At 46.0% G+C, this 24,738-nt stretch overlaps 1 protein-coding gene across 1 annotated transcript in view; it reads left to right on the top strand.

The window, feature by feature from the left end:
• The first annotated feature begins 1,851 nt into the window (after nucleotides 1-1,851).
• Nucleotides 1,852-24,738, top strand: part of LOC114486797 (uncharacterized) — a 167,372-nt gene continuing 144,485 nt past the window's right edge. Inside the window, exons 1-4 of the mRNA XM_028493433.2 lie at nucleotides 1,852-1,880; nucleotides 2,337-2,457; nucleotides 3,197-3,296; nucleotides 3,926-4,150. Of these exons, the coding sequence (XP_028349234.1) occupies nucleotides 1,852-1,880; nucleotides 2,337-2,457; nucleotides 3,197-3,296; nucleotides 3,926-4,150 (475 nt within the window). The remainder of the gene's footprint in view (nucleotides 1,881-2,336; nucleotides 2,458-3,196; nucleotides 3,297-3,925; nucleotides 4,151-24,738) is intronic.

Genomic DNA, 24,738 nt, shown 5'->3' with positions numbered 1-24,738 from the left:
AAGCTCCCTTCTCTCGCTTTTTTCTTCTTCACCAAGTTGCAAAATCAGAAATGGCACAGGCGGCAGCCGGTAGCGGCGCGGGGCGCAGCGCCGGGGGCGGCGGGCATGGGCCACGGCGCGCGCACACACTCACCCTCCGCCTTGCCCGCACCCCCGCGCACACACACACTCGCACACACACTCGCTCACCCGCGCCGGGCGCCCGCCCGCCCGCCCGCCGGCCACTGGGGCTACGCGCTGTGCGCCGGCAGAGCAGACATAGAGGAAGCCGGCGAGGGCGGCGGCGGCGGCGGCGGCGGAGGAGGAGGAGGAGGTCGAGGTTGAAGGCGCGTCTGGAGCCGCTGCCTCAGCTGCAGCAGCGAGCGCCGCTGGAGGAGCCGGGGCCCGGGCCGGAGTCCGAGCTGGAGTTGGGGCTGCAGCCGGAGCGCGAGCTCGGGTCGGGGCCGCCCGCGCCGCCGCCGCTGTCCCGGCGGGAGCCCTCGTTGGGCTCGGGATTGAGGGGAGCGCGGTGAGCCGAGCAGGGCGCGGGGCGAGGCTGCCGGCGGCGATCAGAGCGCGCTGGTGTCGGGGGGCCAGGTCCAGGGCCGGACGCAGCCAGCCATTCAGGAAGGCAGCGCTGGAGAGCGGGAGGCAGCCAGCGAGGAGGATCACACACTTTGCTCTTTTTGTTGTGCCGGTGGCGCCGGGCTCTCGCTGCCTTTTTCTTTCGGGAGGTGACGGAGGGGGAGAAAAACACGAGATAATTCACGCCGGCGACGAATTCACAGCGAAACAGAAAATATAAAAATCAGAAGAAAAAGAATTGCAAAAAAAAAAAAAAAAAAAGAAAAAAAAAGCGAGAGAGACATCCAAAGTAGGTCGAATAAATAATCCTCTTCTTTTCCTCTTTCTTGCTCCTTCTTCTGCTTCTTCTGCTATAACACACAGAGCTAGTTAAAAAACCCTGGAGATCGCCCAAAAATGTTCTTTTTTTAGTATTTTAAATAAGTGCTCTTCAGCCGGGAACCAACACCCTCCCTCCAAAAAAAATCATATATGTATAAAATAACGATAAGAAGAATACGAAGGGGGTGCCTCCTCCTCCTCCTTTTTTTTTTTAAGTTTAGCCCTCACTCTTCTGCAGGAATGGAGTAAAAGAGACAAGGAGGAGGGAGAAAAAGGAGAGAAAGAAGAAGAATACGGGGGAAACAACTAATAGAATATGTAAGAAAAGAGAAAGGGGCGAGAGGAGAGGGGGGAGAGAAGAGAGAAAGAGAGATTGAGAGAGAGAGGCGGAGGAGAAAGAGAGAGAGAGAGAGAAGAGAGAGAGAGAGAGAGAAAGAGAGAGAGACCCCAAAATTGAATGCGTTTAAACGGGAGGACTCGCAGAGCAGTGTTTCCGAAAGGGGGATCTGCGCGAATGTCTGTATATAGTGAACTTTGACACTACTATTGAAACTGACACGTTTCTATGGAGATCGCTGCCTTATATGGAGCTCGTGTCAAGGAGCCAAGAGAAGGGCTGCTGGCAACTGATAATCAAAGGCGACTGACTGGTCAGAGCCCTGAATCGGGGGGAGAGAAAATGGGAGGCTAAGGTTAGCCAAGCCTCCCGAACGCCATTGGTTGGAGAGCCCCTCCCCCCTCCTCTTTTTCTTTCTTTCTTTTTTTTTTTTTTTTTTCCCCTCCCTCTTAGCTACCTACTTACGGGTTGGCGAGGGAAGGAGGAGAGAAAGTGAGGGGGGGGTGTGCTTCTGACAAGCGCAATTTACATTGAGATCGCCCTGCGCTGCTATTTACTCTGAGACCTGATTAGTATGGGTCGTATATGGTCACACACACACACACACACACACACCAGAGGGGGAAGGGATGGCGAGGGGAAGAATGCCTTGCAATGGGTAAAAAGAGAATTAGAAAGACATTATTTTGTTTTCTTCCGAAAAGTTTTTAGAATTGTTTTATGAGCGTGAAGAGTGTCACTGAAAATGTTAGGAAAATTTTAAATGGGAATTAAATTCTCACCGTTTTAATGATTCGTGAAATATTTGGGGTTTGTATTGTTTTCTTCTTTCACACATAAGCACAATCCAAGAGTGGATTCTGCTCATTTTATATTCCTTTAAGAAACAAAGTAGGGACTCCCTGTTTTTTGGTCCAACGTATATTTTGGTTTTAAAATTAAGGGTTTAATTATGACAAAAATGCACTCCTGGAATTCGCAGCTATTGCCACAAAATCAATCCGAGCCAACGGTTCCTCTCCATCCCAAAGATGATTTTTAAAATAAACTTTCCAGTCAATCCGATTTTTCCTTCTTCTCTCTTTCTTTTCTTTTCCCTTTCTGGTATCCTTAGGCTGTTCCAAGTTCCTACGAACACTCCAGTAATTATTAATAAAATAGTAGTAAGTTCTCATATCGTTGGGGGCGGGGTGGTTAGTGCGGCCAAGTCCGAGTCCCAGGAAAAGAGAAAAGGGGTGAGCGAGAACGGAAGGCTATGGGAGATGGGGAGAGGAGGGGGGAGGGGAAGAGGAAGGCAGGAGGGGGAGAGGGGGAAGACAGAGAGGAAAGAGAGGAGAGGAGAGGGAGAGAGAGAGAGAGGGAGGGAGGGAGGGAGGAAGGGAAGGAGGGAGAGAGGGAGAGAGGGGGAGAGAGAGAGAGAGAGAGAGCTATATGCTTTCTTTATCTTGCCCTATAAACATTTTTCTTGGATTGTAAAAATCTAGGTTAGAGGTTATGGATAGAGAGAGAGAGAGAGAGAGAGAGAGAGAGAGAGAGAGAGAGAGAGAGAGAGAGAGAGAGACCCCGATTCCCAAAGGCGATTGGTCGCCGGAGGAGGGGCCGGCGGGAGGAGCGGGTCCTGCCGCGAGGCCTGCAGGAATCGCTGGCTCCGGCTGCCACCTAGCGGACGGGAGCCGCGTCCCGGAGGCGCACAGTCGGGTCCCTCCTCCCCTCCCGGCAGGCAGCCTGTGCCTTTTCTCCAAACGAAGACAGCACTTTGAAAATTCTTTCAATGGATTTTTTTTCCTTGAAAGATCGTACTGGGGGAAAATGATACTTCTATTAGTTACATATTCTCCAATCGCACACTCGCACCCCCCTCGTTTTGAGATCGCTCCCCTAGGCAGGCTCAGGCGGGCGCGGAGCGGCGCGGAGTGACAAAGCCGCCGCTGCTGCCGCCGGGGGTGGGAGCTGCGCTTGCCCGCCCGCCCCTAGACTCGGGAGAGCGTAAAAGTTTGTCTCAGCTCCAGCACCCTGAGCCTCAACACGCCCTCAGGTAAAGGTGGGAGTAAATGGCCACGCTGTATTGACAGAGGTAGGGTTTGTTTTAAAATACACGTTCTCCCTTTAAATTTCACTAGGGAGGGGTTTGGGAAGCGCTGCGTGTTTGGGGTACGTTTTGCGCTTCCCGGTCTCTCCAGCCTACAAGTCTGGAGTCGGCGACCGCTTACTGACGAGCGACGATTTTAAAGAGCAGAATAAAGGCTTTTCCGTGTCTGCCCCGCAGCCCCTCCAGCTCGAATAATGAAGAGACAGTCAATGCACTCCGCAAGCGGCGGTCCATTGTACGCAGCTGATGGAGAGGAGGCGGTGGGGGCCGGCGAGGGCTCCTTGCCCTGGCCCTTCTCCCCAGATAAACGCGCTTACGTCTCCCGGTCAGTTAAAAGGTGAAATGAACACGATTAAAAGACAGGAAGAAAGAAAAGAAAGGAGGAAGGAAGGAAGGAAAGAAAAAGAAAGAAAGAAAGAAAGAAAAAAGGAAAGAAGGAAGAAAGGTGAAATGAACACGATTAAAAGACAGGAAGAAAGAAAAGAAAGGAGGAAGGAAGGAAGGAAAGAAAAAGAAAGAAAGAAAGAAAGAGAGAAAGAAAAAAGGAAAGAAGAAAGAAAAAGAAAAAGAACGAGCTTTCTACATATAAATTCTAAATTGTACTCCCCATCTAGTACAAAGGCAGGCAGTCGAGGGCAGAGGAAGCAGGCACAGAGGGATACAGGCAGAAGGAAAGAGAACGTGGAGAGAGACGGAGCGAGTGGAAGAGGAAGCGAGAGCGAGCGCCAGGGAACCAGAGGCCCCCTGGACGCCCGGCCCTCGGGCCCAGCCGCCCTCGGACCCTGGACCGGGAGTCGTGGGCACCAGAAGCGAGACTCGGCCAAGTCCTGCCCCACCAGGCAAGTAACGCAATGATTATCGTTTCTTTTGAACTCGGGGTTGGCAACGCGGACAGGCCGGGAGGCAGCCTTTGCTAGCATGGCTTCTGCAGGCCGGGGCCGCAGTCCAGTCAGCCGGGGCGGGTCGAGAAGAACTTTCCGCGGGGCCTGCTCCGGAGCTGCCCTCACCCGGCCTCTGTCCCGCGGCGGCGTGGAGGTAGGGATCACGGCCGCGGCGCCGCCTTGGAGCTGAGGATCGTGCCCGCCGAGCATCAGTCCAAATTCAAAACAGGTCTCTTCCACCCCCATTCTCTACCCTCCTCCCGCACTGGCGGGAAAATGCTGCGGAGCCTCCAGCCTGGGGGCGGAGGATCGGGGGCGGAGGGTCCACAGGTTTGGCACCCGTGCCGTCGTCGCCACCCCCCCCCCCTCCGGTGCCAAGCTGGAGCCGCGGTGGAGTCGGCTTCCGAGTCCGGCCGGGCTGGCCCTGCCGCCAGCGCCTTGCCAGGCTGCAGCCAGGCCCTGGCGAGCAAGGCTCCTGCCGCCCACCTGCGGACGCCGTTTGTAACGGGATCCCCTAATGTAACGCGATCGATGGCTGCCTGTTTGATGTGGGTGATAGTGTCAGCGAATTAAAAGGGACACCAAGCCACTCTCCCCAGCGGAGAACCCGCGGCGGCGGCGGCGGCGGCGGCAGCAGAGAGAGAGCACCAGATCCGCAGCCCCGCAGCCCAGCCAGACTTCTCGCGCAGCAGCAAGAGGGCTGGGGGTGGGGAGGGGTCACCTCCCCAGGGGTGAGGACGGAGCGAGTGTGTGTGAAAGGAAGAGCCTCAATTAAAACCGACGAGAAAGCTTTCCTCGGCGCTGGGCAGGGGCGCGCGTTTGCGTCAGAGGGCGCACAGGGCGGGCGCGCGGGGCGGGGGAGCCGACGCCGGGGGCCGCGCCCCGGGGCTGGGTGGGCGCGGGAAGGAGCCAGCCCAGCGGCGTCGGCCTCGGTTCGGCCTGGCAAGATAGGGGCAAGGCGTGGCAGGAGGACTAGATGAGGCTCCCCGAGAGCGGTGGGGCCCGCTCACCCGCGCTGTGGGCTCTTTCTGCCGGCCTCTACCCTGAGCTTTCAAACTCGCAAGAGGCCTCTGGGATCTGGCGTGACCCTGGGTATGGGAAGAAGCGGAGACCTTGAGTGGCCTCAGGCGAAGCTGCCTGCTTCTCTGGAAGGAAGGGAGGGAGGGAGGGGTGCAGCCCCCGGCCTTAGTCCCGGAAAGAGAGGGGTGGCTGTTTGTTGTGGTGCCCGGAGCAGTGGAAACCCTCGGCTTTTCAAAGCCGGGGAACAGATCGCGCTCCTGCCGGGCACATGCGACAACTTTCTGTCGTGAGAGGGGCAAGAAGAAACCGAGGCTTTGCGAGGAGGGGCGCTTTCCCCTTCCAGCCCAAGCATCACTCTAGGCTCAGTTTCTCTTCTGGACCCTGTGTTCCCCCATCGCATTTGCACACCCGCAGAGCGCCTCCACTTGGGCTCAAAGCCCCACCCCCAGCAAACGGCTTCCGTGGAGGGACTGAGGGTCAGCTCAGGTCCTGAGGGAGCCGAGGCTTTCTCTCCACGAGGCTGTCATTCGTTACGAGTTCAACTTAGCACACTACCGGAAGCGCCCCACACGCTACCCCGGAGACAATGATATCTGTTGTGGTTGGGGAGGGCACCTAATAGAAAGTGGTCATATTTTGAGGGAGCACGTAGGTCCTCAAACTGTGCAAATCCACACACGGGTCCAGGAACGCTCAGCTGCAGAAGCAGAAAAGCAGATGGAATTTCCGTCTTTCTTCCACTCATCCTCTCTTCTCCAGATCTTTCTCCCTCCCTTCTCCACCAAGCCCTTGCTTCCCGGGACCTCTAACTGGGACTCTTGGGCCCCAACCCACCGTGGCCCTTGTCTCAGAACACTCCTTGAGACTGCCAGCGTGGTGGCCATATATATTCGGCCCTCTCCAAGGTCTCTCTCTCCTGGCGAGGCTAGTGTAGAGACAGGTCACCTGGCTGGTTTCCTCACCAGGGCCTGGACTCCCAGGCCTCACTTCTAAAGTCTTCCTCTGTCCTGGTCCCCATAGGCCAGTTCAATGCACACAAAGTCTCCAGTGTGGTTCCCCAAGAGACATGAGAAGGTACCCCTCCGCCTGGGGAGAGGAATCAGGCTTACAATACCTCTTGCGGATTGCTAGCATCACAGCTCAGCCTTAATCACTTTTTAAAAGCCTTCCAGACAACACTTGCTCTCTTCTAGCGGGACAGACAATAAACAGTTGTGACCTGGTGGGAGAAGGGGAGAAGCAGAGGTCTGTGGCTGTATATAAAGCATGACTTGCATTCCAGGCCCCAGAGTCCGATCCATGCAGCCTTTCTAGCTGATTAACAACCCCCTCACCACTATCTCTCCTTCCACTAAGGCTGGAATCATTCTTCACTAATTCTATGACCTCTCTGATATTGGTAGTTTGCTCTCCCCAAACTCAACGGATCATTTGTTTTGGCTTTTTTGGTAAATCACACTGAAAAAAAAAGGTGGCCTTGTAAAAATGTTTTCTAAATTTAGTTCAAGAGCTGTGAGACCCTACAAATGACCAGATATGTGTAGAAAATCCTCTCCTGTATCTCTTCCCTATCCCCTAAATTGTTAAAAATGGTATTATTCTGTTTTGAGAGACCACAGAACAGAAATATCCCTGTTTCATCAAGCCCATCTGGAGAGATGAACATGCCTGCGATCGCTGGGAGAAAGGTCAGCTCTTCTGCTTGTACAGCAGACCTTTCCCAAAGAGCTTATTTTAAAGGTGCCGAATCAATTAGTCTCCCTTGGTATGAGGTTAAGGCTGTGAAAAATGAAATTGAAGAAGATGTATTTAAAATGGTCTTGCATAGATCTTTTGAAGAAAAGGGTGAAGAGAGGCACAGTGATGCCTGCCTAATGTTTTGTGATTATTTAAAAACAAAACCCCAAACAAACAAACACCCTATGTCAGAAACCACCCCTTCTTGCAAGACTGAACTCAGTCTGTATTGTGGCTGCCCAGCTGTAAAAAGTTCTGCCTTTGTCAACATGAAGACAAGGGTGGAAAGGCCAAGTTGGGAGTCGGGCTTCTGCTGGACCGTCTGCTCTCAGCCTGCCTATGTCGTTGAACCACGGGTCCAGCAGGCTTGTGTACTCACTATCACTCTGGTATGGCCTGGGCATTTCTTCTTTGTCACCTTTGGGTCAAAATGCCCAGAGATAAGTGCTTTACCTTAAAAAGCAGTTTAGTTTTCTATCACAAACTGGCCAGTTAAAGCAGGTGTTTTGGAAAAGAGAGATAAGGGAAGCATTTCCCCTTTTTGCTTGGGCGCCCAGTTAGAGGGCCCAGGAGCAGCCACGGGAAAATGGCAGGAGAGCAAGTGCTGACCTTTGGATGCAAATCAAGCCTTTTGTAGGAGGAAAAGTGACAACGATTCCTAGCACACCAGTGAAACCAAATATTTACTTTCTGTAAAAATCAAGCCTTAGTTATCTAAATGCATTTATGCAAAAATTAAGAACACAAAAATTAAGACTTTTGTGTTACAAAATGTATTTCTTTATTTTAAATGTCCAACTTGAGTGAAGAATAATTGCATGGCTCTTCTTCCTAGGGAAAATGACTTGGGTTTGGAAGAAAAGTTCATGTTTTGAAATGAGTTTGAAACTTGTTAAAGTACCCTGGCAATACAGTTACCTATACTCTATACTTTCCCTTAATAGTCACCTGTCAGAGCACCTATTTCTTTTACTACAGGATTAGCCCATCAGAAGCAGATCTGAGTTGGACATTCACTGATTAAAAACTGCTGGAATATGTTTAAGTCTTCAATGCCACTTTCTTCACTGCCTATAAAGTAAACTAGTGGAAAATTATTGGCTCACAAAGCCAGCAGATCTGTTGGTAACTATGGTCATGCTACAATCCTATTTTACCTATCAGAAGTTTAATGTAAATAAAAACCTAACATTTCCCTCTAAACTGTCAGTGGAAAGATATGTTTATTACAGTGTCCTCCATCAGTAGGGGAGAGGGGCTTTAGGTAAAGTTTAAATGAAAAAGAATGAGCATAGTACACCACTGATACAAACCACATGGAGCAGTAAATAATTATGCCCTCTGTTTTGCTACGTGTATTTTATTTACCCACTTCAGAGGTGGATAATAAACCTAGCCTATCTGTGGGAGGAGTTAATAAAGTATTCCAAATGCGTGATCTAACAAAACTCGGTGATAGTTCTGTGTTTTATTGTTAACCATTTGCATGAAATCTTCTGAAGCTGAAAAGAAAAAGGAAAGGGCTTTTGTGTTAGTTGATCCTTGGCTATTCTAGGGCTCAGGTTGGTGTGAAAGGGACGAGGAGGTCACTTGAAATCTCCTTTTATCTACTCTTATTTTCTCTCTGGATCAGCAACTTTGAATAGACATCATCTAATCGCCCTTAATGGAAAGAAACTATGGGAGCAATGAAAATGCCTTTACTCCAGAAGTGAATACATGTATGTGGACAGCTAGCTGAGCTTGCATAGGACTACATCTCTGCACACATGTGCTTAGAGATTTTTCAGGGTGTATGGATGTTTATGTAAATGTGTCCCATACATTCTGGGTTGGGGGTTTGATTGGATGGGTCATTTTGCCCTTACACATAAGAATGCACACACACTCACATTAGGATTCTCTACCAAGTCCAGGTGATACTTTCAGGTGACTCTTTTTTCAGCTTTTTCTTGCCCTCACTCTCTGGGATGTCATATTTAAGTCCTGAAATAAAGCAAATAATTGAGAACACGATGAACAGCCTTTTAGTGAAGACATCTTATTTCTTTTCCATTTTCAACTGGAAGCCCCATTGACAGGAGGATTTCTCTTTAGAGGGTAGAGATTGTATGACAGGTGGGAGGTGATGGGATGAGACCATTACTTTCAATTTCTCCCCAATATTTTTTCTTTTTGGTTTTTCTTGGCATTAAATTGGTTAAAACACAGTAAATAAGTGGAAAACAAGAGCCTGACATTAGGCAGTTTAAAAGTTTTTTTTGTTTTGTTTTGTTTTTGCTATAGATACATATCTCCAAATGGCTGAAGCTGAGAAATTGATTATAATTTGTTTTGAAATGAGAATTGTTCTAGTAAGTCTCACATGCTGACTACAATATCATTTAAACTGTTTTCCTTAGCCATTGTTACATATACTTCATGAAGGAGAAACAGCCCTCAGGTTGTTAGGTATGAATGGCTATCCAGAAAAGGACATTTGATTTCTAGGGCTGAAGGCACTGGGCTTCACTTCCTAAGAAGCCTCTTCTCACCCCCACCCCCAGTCCCATGTTCTTCTGAGTAAAATTCGCATTGCTCCCAGAGCCTGGGACACTTCATTGTAAATTCCTTTAAGGGAATACTCGGTTACCAGGGCTACAAGTTCCTGTCTCAACCCGCCAGCCTCCCTGCCCCCTGCTCCAGGTCGCAGAGACCCTTGGCTGTCAAGGGCTGGGACCTTGGCCCCCCCCCCTACTCCCAGCCTACCGGAGATCGCAGTTCCAAAGTTCGAAGTTGGGTGGGAGCGGATTAATCCCTCTTTAACTCCTCTTCTTCCCGCCCTCAATTCTGAACCCCAACGGATCCGTTTCCCGGGGTTTCCTGGTGAATAGGAGCGTAGGAGCTGCCCTGTCCAATAAAGATTAAATTAAGTAGAAGAATCCCAGCCGCTGGATATTTGGAAGCTCCGGTGGGGCGTCAAACCGACGTTTAACACATTTTTTCCAGTCACTGTGTACAAGTTTTGGACCTGTTGGGCTTAACTTTAGAAAGGAAAGAAGAAAAAAGATAAGGAAAGAAGGAAGGAAAAAAGAAAAGTGAAAAGAAAAAGGGAAGAAAGAAATTTACAGAAAACCCCCAGTTTCAGGGGGACTTTGCACTCAGAGAGGCTGAAGGCAGAAGCAGGGCTTCCTGACCTTTCTAGTCTTTTCTTTCCCCAACCACTCCTAGAATTGGAGAATCCCTCTCCTGGCTGAGGGCTTGGAATTTTGCTGGTTTGGCGAGTCTGAGTCTACTTTTATCCCTTAGGGAAAGTTTGGTGGCCCAGGGTCACAACTGGGTGTGCAGCAGGAAAGATGCACTCAGAACCCAGTCGCCTCCTCTGTGCTTAATTTTTTTTTTTAACACTAAGCTTTTGGTAGCGCAAACTGAGAACTGAGCAGTTTCTTTCAGTGACTGCCCAGCAGGAGAAACAATGGCTTTCTCTGTCGGCAGCTCTTAGCTCTCTGGACACTGACCTTGAAGCTGAGGCCGGGCCAGGCGCTCCCTCCCCTGGGAATCATGCCGGCCCCCAAACATCGGCCTCTCCCTCCCACCTGCTCCTGTAGTCCCAGGGCACAGTCTGGTGGGGGCAAAAGGCAAGTCCCTTCGTGGCAATGGTTCGTCCGTGCAAATACAACACTGAATAAATTAACCTCAAACCAGCTAGTTGGGGTGTAGTAGTTTAGCAGGACTAATTGCAGACAATGGAGATGAAATGCCTTTTCCAATTAGCTGCTGGTTGGAGTTTAGTTGGAGGAACTGTCAGCTCCAACGATGGGTAATTGCTTTATTGCTCACAAAACTATCATCTATTTAGAACATATGTGCTAATTACTCTGGATGGGCGTCGAAAAAAGAGACCGTAAATCTAATAGCACTTTAAAAAGTCTGTGGTGCTTGTAAGCAACCCCAGTCCCTTGCACTTACTTCTCCTGCCCAGGTTGGCATGATGGATGGCTGTCTTTCAGAAAGGCTAAGGTTTGGACTGGAGGCACCTACGGGATGTTCTGGTCAAATCGCGTGCAAGAGAGCGAGCGGCAGCGCATGCTGGGCAGAGGCGATAAATCACTGTCATCAAAACCAGTCCCCTCTTTAGCTGCACACTTTTTTTTTTCATTTTCGCAAAAGATTACTTTAGAAATCTTTTAATTGGATTATGCTGGGAAATTAATCTCCTTTAGCCTTGGCTAAATATATTGTGGCCACTATCGGGAGGAAAGTCCTGAAACTGTGGCGAGGGCCACGTCCCCTTGCTCTCTCCTTCCCTCAGCACTCCAGGATCTCCCAGCCGCGTGCGACAGCCGTGCTACAAGTCCTCAGGAGTGATTGCGGGTGAGAAAGAGTGGAAAGACACATCTGGGCGGAAGGCCACGTCGGTCCCTAGTGAATTTCCTTTGTCCTAAAGGCCACGTTTCAGTCCAGGATTCCCTAGCTCCATATCTAGCATCTCCATAGCACCGCGCTTTCCTCCACAAGGTGTCCTGGGGGCCTGCTACCAGGGAGGAGGGAGGCTGGAGTGGCGGGAAGAGGAAGTGGGGTGTGTCGGCGGAGGGCTGCCAGCCAAAGTCACTACTTTGCCCTTTTCCCACACCTCCGCCGCCCCCCTTCTGGGTCTCCGGCGTGGAGCTGGGTCTTTGCTAACACTCTCCACTCTACTTTTTTGCGTAAAGACGCACGGCTTGCTCTTGGCGTTTTCCCTGGTATAACTCTGGAGACACTTCCCCTTGACGTGCACAGTGTTGAGGTCCGAGAACTAGGGCTCTCCCCATTCCCCCGGCTCCTAGAGCGCCAGCGCAGTGTTGGGCGGGGACCTCCCTTCCAGCCCCGCGGCCCAGAGTCCTTAGCCTGGTCCAGCGCGGCTCGGGCGGCTGCGGAAGCTGCGGGTCGGACCCTGCCGGCCGCTTATCTCAGCGGGAGATGACAACATCTGTCCGAAACGGGATACCTACTTTTGCAGCTCAATTTAGCTCTTAATAGCAGCCCTCTGAGGTGTGGTTAATTGATAGGGATAAAGGCGTAATGACTGGACGAGGAGACGCCAATGATCCTTTAATATACTTTTAAAAGAAACAACCACCACCCCAAACACCGGCGAGTCATTGCTCGGTGGGAGGATAAGACCGGGATCTGGCGGCCGGAAGAGAGACGCCAGTGCTGTTTGTATCTAGAGGCTACAGTGAGGGGTGAGCCCTGGCTCTCAGGGCTGGGGCATCCGGGAACCACCAGGGCGCGCAGCTCAGGTTGGCAGGGGGTTGTCGCGTGGCCGCGGAGAGCCGAGCGGGGCGAGGACCTGGCAAGCCGAGCGGGGCGAGGACAGGTGACCGGACAGAAGGGCGAGGAGGAGGCTTGAGCCACGGAGGACGCCGTCCTCCCCGGGCTCGGCCACTCTATCAGCTCTTACCCTGCGCGGGGCTGGATCCCCACGAGACAGGCACCTTCGTCTGCCCTCCCTCCCCGGCTAAGCTACCCCTCATCCAGCGAGAGCGAAATGGTCAAGTGGCAGTGCCAGGCGGACACTCGCGGGGTTCCAATGTCTGGACAACCTCGGAGGGACCTCAGCTCCGGGAGAGAGAGACACGCGCCGCTGTGTGTGTGTGTGTGTGTGTGTGTGTGTGTGTGTGTGTGTGTGTAGATCGCCCCGAAATGCAGAGTCAGAGCAGCAGCCCAACACGTGGCCGTATTTCTGCGGGGTCTGCGCGGAGCCGTGTGGCCAGGCGTTCTGGGATTTACTCGCGCGCAGCTGGGTCCCGCCGCGGGTCCCGCCGCCTTTGCGCACCACACACCCAGACTTCCGTCCGCCACTCTCTCCTCAGCACCGTCCCTTTCCCTCACCTGATCTCCCTTTGCTCAGTTCTGGTTTAGTCTCCAGAGGGTCACAGGAGTGTGTTCCACTGAGCAAGCCCCCAACTCAGGTTCACACAAACACGAAAGTGAAAAAAATCAGATCGCCTTTTCTGTTTGCAAAGGGGGACCCCCTGCAGGTGCGGTTGGTGGTGTTCCTAGCAGGTTTTGCGAGTATCCTGTTTTACATTTAGGAGAGGGATAACCTTGATGCTTCAGGTTTGAGCTCCCTCTGGAAGCGAAAGGAGAAATGACTCCAATCAGCGTTCATATTTAATTGTATTGAGAGATCGCAGGTGTTTCGGCTGCTGCTATTGTCTGCCTTCCTCCCTGAGCCCACATAACAGGGACGAGAGAGTCCCAAGAAAGTTAATTTCTCCAAACCTCCTTGCGGAGAAGGCGTGCGTTGTCACAGGGCGAAGCTTTGGGGTACAAGATTTGAAAAAGAGCAATTAAGTGTCCCAACTCGGAGAGTGTGCCTGTCTCGGGTGGTTCTGTCCTTCCATCGTCACTGTCTAATCTCATCTACTGTGGTTCTGCCCTCTGTGATGTCTAGAAAGTCGAGACTCACGTTCTCTTAACCGTCGAGCCTCCCGCCCCGTCCGCAGCCCCAGCCGGAGGGGAGGCTCCAAGGCCGTGGTCTGGTCCTCGAGCAACTGAGTCAGGGACAGGGTCCCAGGTCTAGGTCCATGTTCTGGTCGGCTACTCCCGCTCAGTAGCTCCCTGCCCGGGATGAACTGCGTGACCTGGCGGCGGGTATCCGAGGCTTTCCCGAAGGCCTGTGGCCTTCGGGACGCCGGAGTCCTGATGTGACTGTGGCGGCCACTCGTCGTCCGCCGATGCCCTCGGATCAGCGTGGCCCTCGGCGCTGTGGAACCTGAGAGCTGCCCGGAGACACCTGCCCGAAGCCCGCGCCGTCCCCACGGCTGTCAAGGGCCCTTACTCCCCCGTCTCCTCACATTCCTCACCCCACGAGGGCGCTCCCTTGCGAACGAACTCTGCGCTCTGGCCTCCCGTTTTCCCTGTAGGGGCCCCCTGGGGCCCCTCCCACTCCTTCCCTTGAGTCCTGGGAGCTCGGGGCCGAAGCTCAGCCTGGGGCGGGGTGGGGGTGGGGGGAAGCCGCTCCCGGAAGCGAGGCCCACATCCGGGCACGAAGCCTCGCTCGCGGCGTTGGCGGCCAGGCGCTCGAGGCGAGCGGGGAGCCGCGTGCGGCCGAGGGGCCTGGACCGCGGGTGGGCGCGGCTGGCCGTCCTCCAGGGCAGCGCTTGCGCCGGCGCTGAAGGCCCCCACCCCGCGAGCCGGCCGGAGTGACAGAGCCCCGGGCCCGCGCAGAGGAAGAGATTCAAGAAGGAAGCCAGGCCCGACCGGGGGGTGGCGCACGCTCCCTGAACCCCGGGGCCGAGCCCTCGGTCGGCGCTGACTGTGTGTTCCCCCCTCGGGTGGGCGCTGCAGACCTCTTCCGCGTGGACCCGGAGGGAGGGAGCCGGCCTCCGCCCAACTTTGTAAGGTTCGGAGACCCACCGTCGAGCGAGACAGCTTTTGCGAGGCTAACTTAGTACGCTTCTCTCCTTTCTTTGGCCGGAGCTCTCTGAGCCTGGTGTCTCCGGGGCTGCTCGACAGTTCGCCGCGCCTCGGGCCGCTGGTCCTTTTCCGGTGTTGGGTTGAGATGGGTAGGGAGCAAGGCCTGGGGCAAGGCTGGGAAACCTCAAACCCTAACTTCTAGTTCGAGGAGCTTGGTTTTAAAAAGTTGGAAAGTCAGTGGGAGTGAACTTCGTGGCCTTCGGCAGCTTTGAAAACATCCGTACACAAGGCGGGAACAGCACAGTTTAGAAACGGCTGTGTAGTCAATAAGAAAAAAATTTTTTTTGGAAGACTGTATCTAGAGAGTTTTCCCAGAGATTGTTTTATAATCTCTCAATTTACAGAGTTGGTATGTATCTCGCCACTGGTACACTGAATAGTATCTTCCTTCAGACAGGGATTGAGAAACGGAAATACCACCATCCTCTAGCCAAACTTGTGAGGACTGATTGCAGGGGAACGGGTGCTCCAGATGTTGCACTAGAGGCGCTGCAAGTGTGAGCAGGTAACGTGGAGAAGAGTGACATTGTTAACAGAAAGCATCTAATTAACAGTGACTTCATTTGATTGGAAGGATGAAAAAGGCTTTTTAAATCAACCCAGATTCACTGGCCTAAACTCAGCCAATTTATGAATATGTAGCCTGGCTGGGGTCTGCTTTCTTTCAAAGATGTCATCTTAGGGGTAATAGCATAGGTGAAGTCATTTGGTTACACTGGAAACTTTTATAGTGCCTTCCTTGGGAATTTAATTCAGTGCTTCTTCATTTTATTAGGAACAGACTGACTCCATCAACTGTGCTCTCCCTGTTTAGAGGCAGGACTGCTTGAAGCAATTAGGTTCACCAATTAGCATAGTTTTACTGACCCCAGCAGCAGCACTGCTCCTTAGATTATCCATTTCTTCAAAGTCAGGGAAAAGCTGGAGCACAACATGCTTCCCAGGTGTCCAGGTGGGGGAAATAAGCCCACAAGCAGGGTAGCACAGCAGCGCAAAAAGCTTTCTAATATTCCCTAAGTGTTTGCTTCAGCAACTTTGGTGGATTTTTCTCCCCTTCTCTGATTCTGGATCCTGTAACACCTCCATCTTTTGACATACCCTGTAAAGCCTCTCTCCTTTGGTTGTATTTTGGCAGAACTGCTTTTGAGAAAGTGAATTGTCTCCTTTCTTTTCTGTCTGCCTGCATGCTAATTATGCTCTGGACAATGTTAGGGTCCAGAGAGAGGACAATGCTGAAGGGCCACTTTAAACCCTGAGGTGAGAAGGTAAGGGCTCAGCTCTTTGGGGGTGTGTGCATGTGTGTGCATGCATGCACCTCAGGACCTTTGAGGAGAGGCCAGAGGGTGGATATTGGAGATAAGTCATTGCTTTCCCTATTACTGAAGGTTTACCTGCAAGACTTTGTTGCAGTCTCTTCGATTGTGACCTCAGCTAGTTGGTGGCCAACATCTTTAATAAATGTCTGGAGCCCAAAGCAGTCTGAGGGAAAAGGGGCTTTGGTCTTGCCACTGTCGAGGGTATTGAAGGGATTACATTTACCTGGCTGTTGCCTGTCTCTCTCTCTCTCTCCCCCGCCCACCTCTCTCTCTCTCTCTCTCTCTCTCTCTCTCACTCACTCACTCACTCACTTTCTCTCCCCTCCTCTTCCCCCCACCCACCCCCTTCTCTAAAATATATATTCCTCTGTTAGATTTCACTATATTAAATTGCTGACCGTTCATCAGTAGCAGCAACAATGTAATACCCCTAACCTTATTAAATCAATAAATACTAGATCCATGCATTGAATTAAAAATGCATCAGCAGGTCCAGGAATTGCAATCATATGGCCATGGACCTCAGAATCGAAGATGCCACTCAAAAATTGACTAGTTAGCATTTATTTAACCTTTTTTTTTTTCTGTTTTGGATCTGTGATTAAGTATTTTGGGTGTTTAATATTTTAGGGACCATTGTGACAGGTTTGTTTCTGTTTACTTATTTCTTGAAAATTCTTTTCTTTCACTAACTTCTCACATTTAACCATGAAAGAGATGCATGCATTTAACAATAGTAATACACTGTGACTTTATAGTTCTTGTCATTAGTTTTCATCTAGGGAATATACTTTCACTCAGAATACATTACTCGAGGAAGATATACTCAGGTGCATACATTTCTACATAAGAACAAATAAGTTTAGGTGAATATGTTTTTGTATATAAATAAACAAATATAGTCAGTGTAAATGTATTGCTGTACATTGATTATAAGTTTATTTTAAAAAAACCCCACATTTAAATTTATCTTTCATTGTCTGTTATAAGCCAGAGAGCTATTTATCATGATAAAACAAGTTATTTATTTATAATCTGGATGACTTGTTGGAATTTTTACCATGAGAGGTGGAATTAAAGTTTTCATGTCTTTAAACTTAACACAGTACATAGGAAGTTATACATATCTTATACCTCAATGTGGTTTACCAGGAATTGGCAGTTAAGTTGTAGATTAGTAGGTGAATTTACAGTTAGTCCCTAATGAAAACAGAGAATGTGTTTAACACCTAGAAATTTAATGGAAAAAGTAATATTACTCTAGCCAGATATTTGTTCATACTGATTAATGATGCTAATTATTTTAAAACATTCGTCCCCTATTGACGTCAGCCAGCATATATGGTACTGAATTCTGAAGATACAGTCATCAGGCCTTGGGTTCACCACACTGTGAAAGAAAAAAAAAATCTTTATTTGATGAAATAGGCAATCAACTGAAATCTATCCTCTTTAAATAAACTGATTCCTCAGTATTTTCCCAGTGTTGGTGTAAGTTGTTGTCTGTGATGTCCCCCAGGGCTCTTTCCTCTGCTCTCTGATTTGGTATATAAAAGCAGCTCTGAATGATGGATTACTGTGTCATTGCAGCCTGCGAAGGATTAATTTGTTTCATTGATTTCTCTTTAGGCAGATTGCCAGAATTTGCTGCTTCCCACCTTTCCGCAAGACTTCTAGAAGTAATAGACAGTAATAGCCTAAGACAAATCAGCTCCTTCACCTAAAAATAGAATCATGAAACAAGGAATCCTACAAAAGCTATGGCAAACTTTTTATTCACATATTGGGAGAGCAATTAATAGGCTACTTAATATGCTTTAGAAATATTTTTAATTGAAAAATTTCCTGACTTTGTGACTTAAAACACATCATATTAATAGCTCTTAAGTAAGCATTTTTAATGTTTGTCCCATAAAAGTTTTCTCTAATTTGCAAGGAAAAGAATGTTTAACTCGGGAAAAAAATGTGATGTGTGTGTGAGTGACAAATATTTTTCTTTCTGTGCCAGATTTTAGGATCAAATAGCATGTCAACATAACTTTTAAGTCCATTAAACATTTATAAGAGTATTTGACCCAAAGAATTTTTAGAAACTTTGGACAAGGACAGAGATTATTAGAGCATGGAAATTGAATTGTTTAACTGTTTAAAGAAAAAGTATCTTTTTCTGATTAAAAAAGTAGTATCTTCTCATAATAGATAATTTGCAAAGTTAGATATGATATTTTGTGTGTTTTTCTAAGACTGTTTCCTCCAAACATTTAATATGTATGTGTGTGCGTGTGTATACACACACACACACACACACACACACACACCCCATAGATATGAACTGTGTCCTGCTTTTCTTCAGTTGGCATTATACAATGAAAATTTTCCTATATAATTAAAATTATCATTAAAGTGATTTATATCTCTGTATACTGTTTTAAAATATATGATTTAATTAATCTTTGTTCTACTGTGAGAGAGGTTTCTAATTTTCCATCATTATAAATAAAGTTATGGAGAATAGCATTTAAAATAAGTCTTTTATCATCCCTCTGGTTAATTTCCTTAATATTATTAGAAAAGAAATTACTTGGAATGAGGCTATAGACTGTTTTTTAAGAGTCTTGATATGAACTGCCAATTTGTTTTTCAGAAAGGTTCTTCCATCTTATACTGATACTGTTTAAAAACTGTTCTCTGTAGAGGCAGCATTCTAATGCATGATACACGAGGAAAGAAAACAGAACAACACTCTTTTCCTTGTGCTCTGAAAGCAGTGGTAACATTTTGCATATACTTAGTCTTTCAGAAGTATTTTCCCAACCGCAGATATGAAATAGGCTGGCTATATAAATCTATTTGTTTCCCTTCTGTAGTGCTGAAAATTATATTGATTTAATGATCTCAAGTTCTACTTTTTATACAATTAGTTGTGTAGTAAAAACTAATATTGTCATGTGCTAATGTCTTTTTTCCTCTATTGTGCTATGGTAGTAGTCCATGCAATATCAGCAAGTTTATGCTTTTCCTGTGCTTTGCTGAAAGGAAAAAGGAACATCTGTTTCATTATATATCTGCATCATAATGATAACAGTTAAATAGCTATTATGGTAGAATACAGTAAATATATTTCGCTGAATGACCTATACTTTCTTGTTGGAAAATTTCAGAGATTTCAGAGACACTTAGTTTTTACAGGTAGGTTCCATGTAGAGGTTTAGAAAGGCCTTTGCTTACTTTTGGTAAACCACTGCAGTTCCTATTCGTCTCATTAAAAACAAATAAACAAAGAACTGTGATGATTCAACACTTGGCTCTCAGGTGAGACTCAAATATATTTCTCTTAGGCATATGTTTAGAGTACAAATTATTGGGTATTTCTCTCAGTATTCTTAAATGGGTTAATCGTGCTATTAAAAATATAGTTCATTTGTGTTTTGTGCGATTTGTGTATTTTTAATGTTTTACTAAGCTGGAGATTGAAAATAGTTTATATATACTTACAGCCTGTTTTACCCTTTTTTCCTTATATTAGGGGACGTAGTGATATTTACCTCTTAAGCTCAACAGGAGAATGTTTGAAACCACACACTATTTCCATGGACCTTTAAAATTCCAGAGAAATGTTTTCATTTATTTCACTCAGACTTTGGTTAAAGATGTTTTGGTGGTTACTTAAGAAATGATTAGAAAATATTCCAGACACAAAATGGTATATAAAGAGAAACAAACACCCATGTACTCCAAACTCAATCTGAGAAATAAAATGTTACCAGAACAATTGAAGCTCTTCCTGATTATATTCCTTTATGGCTTCTTGAAGAGATAATCATCATCCTAAATTTGATAATTATCAACCCTTTTGCCTTTTACGTACTTTTTTTAATGTGGTTTAACAATTTGACATAAGTGACTTGTCATTTTAAACAAATTTTAAAATGTTGGAGCTGCAACAGCTGTTAGAACCCTTTTAATCTAATCGCCTGTGACTGGGTATACTTCTCTGCTTTACTGTCCTCATCTGTGAAGTTGGAGATAGGTCTGCGTGTTCTCTGATATTTTTCTAGCCATAATTTTAAAAAGTTTTTTGAGTACCTCTTGTTTTCCATATGAAACAATAAAACAAACAAAAGACAGAGGCCCAGAGTGGTTAACTAACTTGCCCAAGACCATGTAGGTAAATCACAGAGCTGGGAATAAAATTCAGTTCTTTCCACTTCCATTCAAACACTCTTTTCTTCAGTCCACATTGTCTGTCATCTTTGGGTACTGGCTGACTGACCGCTGCTCTAGCCTGTGATTAAAGACGATCCACAGGCATGTGTGATTTTGAGATTGTGCATGCAGGAAAGGTATTTTTCTCTTAGAATATCTTTTTTGTGGGGAAGAACATTGAAGTCATATCAGCCTGGAAGCTACTTATAGAATGAGAAGACCGTGTGTCCTGCAGTGCCTGTGATTCCCTTCTATATTTTCCGGACTTGCCTGGAAAGAATGACAGTTTGGATATAATGAGACTTTCGATAGGCTCCTTACCCTACAGTTAATTTTCTGATCTTTTCATGGTTAACTGGACCAGGAAAATAGGGAGGGGCACAAACACAAGTGTCTCTTTACATGTACGTGTATCTAAATTTCAAAATATTTTGGCAGTCAGGTCTTTAACAAATTACTTCTTCCTTTTTTATGTAGCTTATGCTATGGTCAAGTCACAAATGACTTTCTTTTTGAAAATGAGTTTGTTTCTTGTTTCTATTTAGCAGCCAACTTACCAGAGCACTAAAGTGAAAGTAGCGCAAATAGAATAATATGGAAACATGTTTTAAAAATCCCTTTGGAGCAAGCCCCCATTCTAAAAATGGCAACTTAGAATTACATGCATGTTCGTTCTCTTTCAGGTTTTTACTCTAACTAATTTAATTCATGCTTAGTTAAGATGAGTAAGCTTGAGTCATAATATTCACACAGACAGTGCCATGCCTCTCGTATGAAAAAATAGCAGTATCACTAGAAGTGGAGTTATGTGTCCTATTGTAAAACCATTTTTCCCCAAATCTGTTGCTTCTAGACCAAAAAAGTTGATTTAATAAATTGTTTGCTTCCTTCTGTAAATACATACTTGGAAACTTGTAATAGTAGTTACTCTTTTTAGGGCCTGTGAAGCTACTAATAGTAGCTTTGTCAATGCTATAAATATTCTCAAGGTAGTTGTGTTTTAACAATAAACCAGATAACACATTTTTTTCCTCTGAGGATTTTAGATCAATTAGCTTATGTGTTCAGCAGCTTCTAGTAGGAAATTTCCCCTAGCATATTAGATTGGGGAGGAGAGACCCGATGTAATCAGACACCAGTACCCCTTTTATTTAGCCATTGCTTACACTCAATATGATTTCTTTCATTTCTGTAGCATTTCTGTCTGGAGAGAAAGCTGTGGTATATATGTATATGTGTGTGTAAATATTTCAAAAGGCAATTCTTGTCTAGTTGAAAGTTCTGGTGAACATCTGTAGTGTGTAATATAAGGAATTTTCTACACTGGTTAAATTTCCCCATATTGCTCTAGCAGGTAGGTGAAACTCAAGAGAAAAGGTGTAGGTAAAGGAAACTAGCCCCTGACTAACCTGTTTTCTTCCTGACCACAATATGAATCTTGATGATGGTGGTGAGTATACAGAATTTTAACCACCAAATCAACAATGGTTAAATCAGAGAGATCCCAGTGAGACACAAGAATGTATAGTCTATACATAGACCACATATGTTACCTCACTTAGTTATAATAGCACTTGTAGAAAGGTAGTGTGCTGTTTGCAGAAACAACAACCAGATATGGTAAAAAGATAATTTTCTTTTGGCCATGTATACTACCAGGATTATAGATCCTTTGATGTCTGCACTGTTTCTACTCAGTTCTTAATGACTTCACTTTACTTATTTATTAAAACAATTTTTTATTGAAGTATAGTTGATTTACAATGTTGTGTTAGTTTCTGGTGTACAGCAAAGTAATTCAGTTATACATGTATATATTCTTTTTCATATTTTTTTCCATTATGGATTATTACAAGATATTGAATATAATTCCCTGTGCGTTGCAGTAGTACCTTGTTGTTTATTTTATATATAGTAATTTGTATCTGCTAATCCCAAACTCCTAGTTTATCCCTCCCCCACCCCATTTCCCATTTGGTAACCATAAATTTGTTTTCTTTGTCTGTGACTCTGTTTCTATTTTGTAAATAAGTTCGTTTGTATCATATTTTAGTTTCCACGTGTAAGTGATATCATATGGTATTAGCCATAAAAAAGAATGATGACATTTGCAGCAACATGATTGGACGTAGAGATTATCATACTAAGTGAAGTAAGTCAGAAAGAGAAAGACTTCACTTTAGGCCAAGTTGAGATTATTTTAAAACCAGCGTCGGCTGTATATTTTCTACTGACACAGCCAATATACACTTTCAGGCTGTGACCTTGAAATTTGTCTGTGGCTTACAAGGGATAGAATTTTCTACTAATGTTAGATTTTGCACGTTGTAAAATTTTGTCCATGTCCTGTTTTGAATTCCCAGCTCTTTAGGATTTTCCTATTATTTGATTCTTAGGAGAATTATGTTACAGTTGTGTTTATTGTTCTTGAGGTATAGTTAACACTTAAAGTTCTTGTCATGCTTAAGGCATGTGAAGTAGATAAAGTCAGAGCCCCTGCCCTCGGGGATATAATTGTCTTTTGCCAATAATTTAACAGATTGTATTTTCTTAATATAATGAATTTGTGTGATTTTATTAGTATTACTATATTTGGACTTTAAAAGGAAAAAAGAAAATATACTTAGTTTTGTGTTGCTGTTCTTTACCTTTTGAAAAAATTCTTAGAGTTATCATTTGAGCTCAGCCAAAGTGTTATTATATTATTCTTTTTTATTATATAAGTTTCAAGTGTATGGCATTGTAATTTGACGTTTGTGTATACTACGAAGTGATCACCACCACAAGTCTAGTTGACCCCTTCATCCATTTTACCCACCTCTCCCCACTCATTTCCCCTCTGTTAACCACTAATCTGATCTCTGTATTTATTAGCTTGTTTTTGTTTTATTTTGTTTGTTTGTTTTTTTTTAGATTCTACACATGAGTGAAGTAGTATGATATATGTCTTTCTCCATCTGGCTTATTTCACTTAGCATAATACCATCAAGGACCACCCATGTTGTTGCAAATGGCAGGATTTCACTCTTTTTTGTGGCTGAGTAAATTTTCATTATACACACACACATACACATCCCACATCTTTTTTATCCATTCATATACCATTGGGCACTTAGGTTACTCCCATATCTTGGCTATTGTAAATAATGCTGTAATGAGCATAGGAGTGCATATATATTTTAGAAATAGTGTTTTCATGTTCTTCAGATAAATACCCAGAAGAGGAACAGCTGGGTCATATGGTAGTTCTTAATTTTTTGAGGGATCTCCACATTGTTTTAGTACCATGTTATTCTTTTTTTAATTTATTTTTTATTGAAGTATAGATGAATTACAGTGTTGTATTACTGCTGTACAGCAAAGTGACTCAGTTATACATGTATACACATTCTTTTTCATATTCTTTTCAATTATGGTTTTTCATGGGATATTGAATATATTTCCCTGAGCTATACAGTAGGATGTTGTTGTTTATCCATTCTATATATACCAGTTTGCATCTGCTAATCCCTAACTCCCAATCCAACCTGCTACCACTCCCCTCCCCCTTGGCAACCAGCAGTCTGTTCCCTATATCCCTGATTCACTGTTGTGGCCTCTCCCATTGCAGAGCACAGGCTCCGGATGTGCAGGCTCAGCGGCCATGGCTCACGGGCCTAGCCTCTCTGCGGCATGTGGGATCTTCCCGGACCGGGGCACGAACCCGTGTCCCCTGCATCGGCAGGCAGACCCTCAACCACTGCACCACCAGGGAAGCCCTGTACCACATATTATTTATGCGTACATCTGTCGAAGGACATTTAGGTTGTTTCCATGTCTTGGGTATTGTGAATAGTGCTCCTATGAACATAGGGGTGCATGTGTCTTTTTGAATTATAGTTTTGTCTGGGTATATGGCCAGTAGTGGGACTGCTGAGTCATATGGTAATTCTATTTTTAGTTTTCTGAGAAACCGCCATACTGTTTTCCACAGTGGATGCACCATCTTGCATTCTCACCAGCAGTGTGGGAGGGTTCCCTTTTCTCCACACCCTCTCCAGCATTTGTTATTTGTAGACTTTTTTTTTTTTTTTGGAATATCTCTCTATTTATTTAAGTCATCTTTATTTTTTTTAAATGAGTTATCTATTTTATACATATTAGTGTATATATGTCAATCCCAGTCTCCCAATTCATCGCCCCCATCCCCTGCTCTCCCCCACTTGGTGTCCATACATTTGTTCTCTACATTTGGGTCTCTATTTCTGCCTTGCACACTGGTCCATCTGTACCATTTTTCTAGATTCCACATATATGCATTAATATATGATATTTGTTTTTCTCTTTCTGACTTGCTTCACTCTGTATGACAGTCTCTAGGTCCATCCACATCTCTACAAATGACCCAATTTCATTCCTTTTTATGGCCGAGTAGTATTCTATTGTATATATGTACCACATCTTCTTTATCCATTCGTCTGTAGATGGGCATTTAGGTTGCTTCCATGACCTGGCTATTGTAAATAGTGCTGCAATGAACATTGGGGTGCATGTGTCTTTTTGAATTATGGTTTTCTCTGGGTATATGCCATGTAGTGGGATTGCTGGGTCATATGGTAGTTCTGTATTATTAAGGACCCTCCATACTGTTCTCCATAGTGGCTGTATCAATTTACATTCCTACCAGCAGTGCAAGAGGGTTCCCTTTTCTCCACACCCTCTCCAGCATTTGTTGTTTGTAGATTTTCTGATGATGCCCATTCTAACTCTTGTGAAGTGATACCTCATTGCAGTTTTGATTTGCATTTCTCTAATAATTAGCAATGTTGAGCATCTTTTCATGTG

This window comes from Physeter macrocephalus, chromosome 8, assembly GCF_002837175.3.
Source record: "Physeter macrocephalus isolate SW-GA chromosome 8, ASM283717v5, whole genome shotgun sequence".
In the NCBI taxonomy this organism is placed as follows: Eukaryota; Metazoa; Chordata; class Mammalia; order Artiodactyla; family Physeteridae; genus Physeter; species Physeter macrocephalus.
This window is presented reverse-complemented; position numbering and strand designations above follow the sequence as displayed.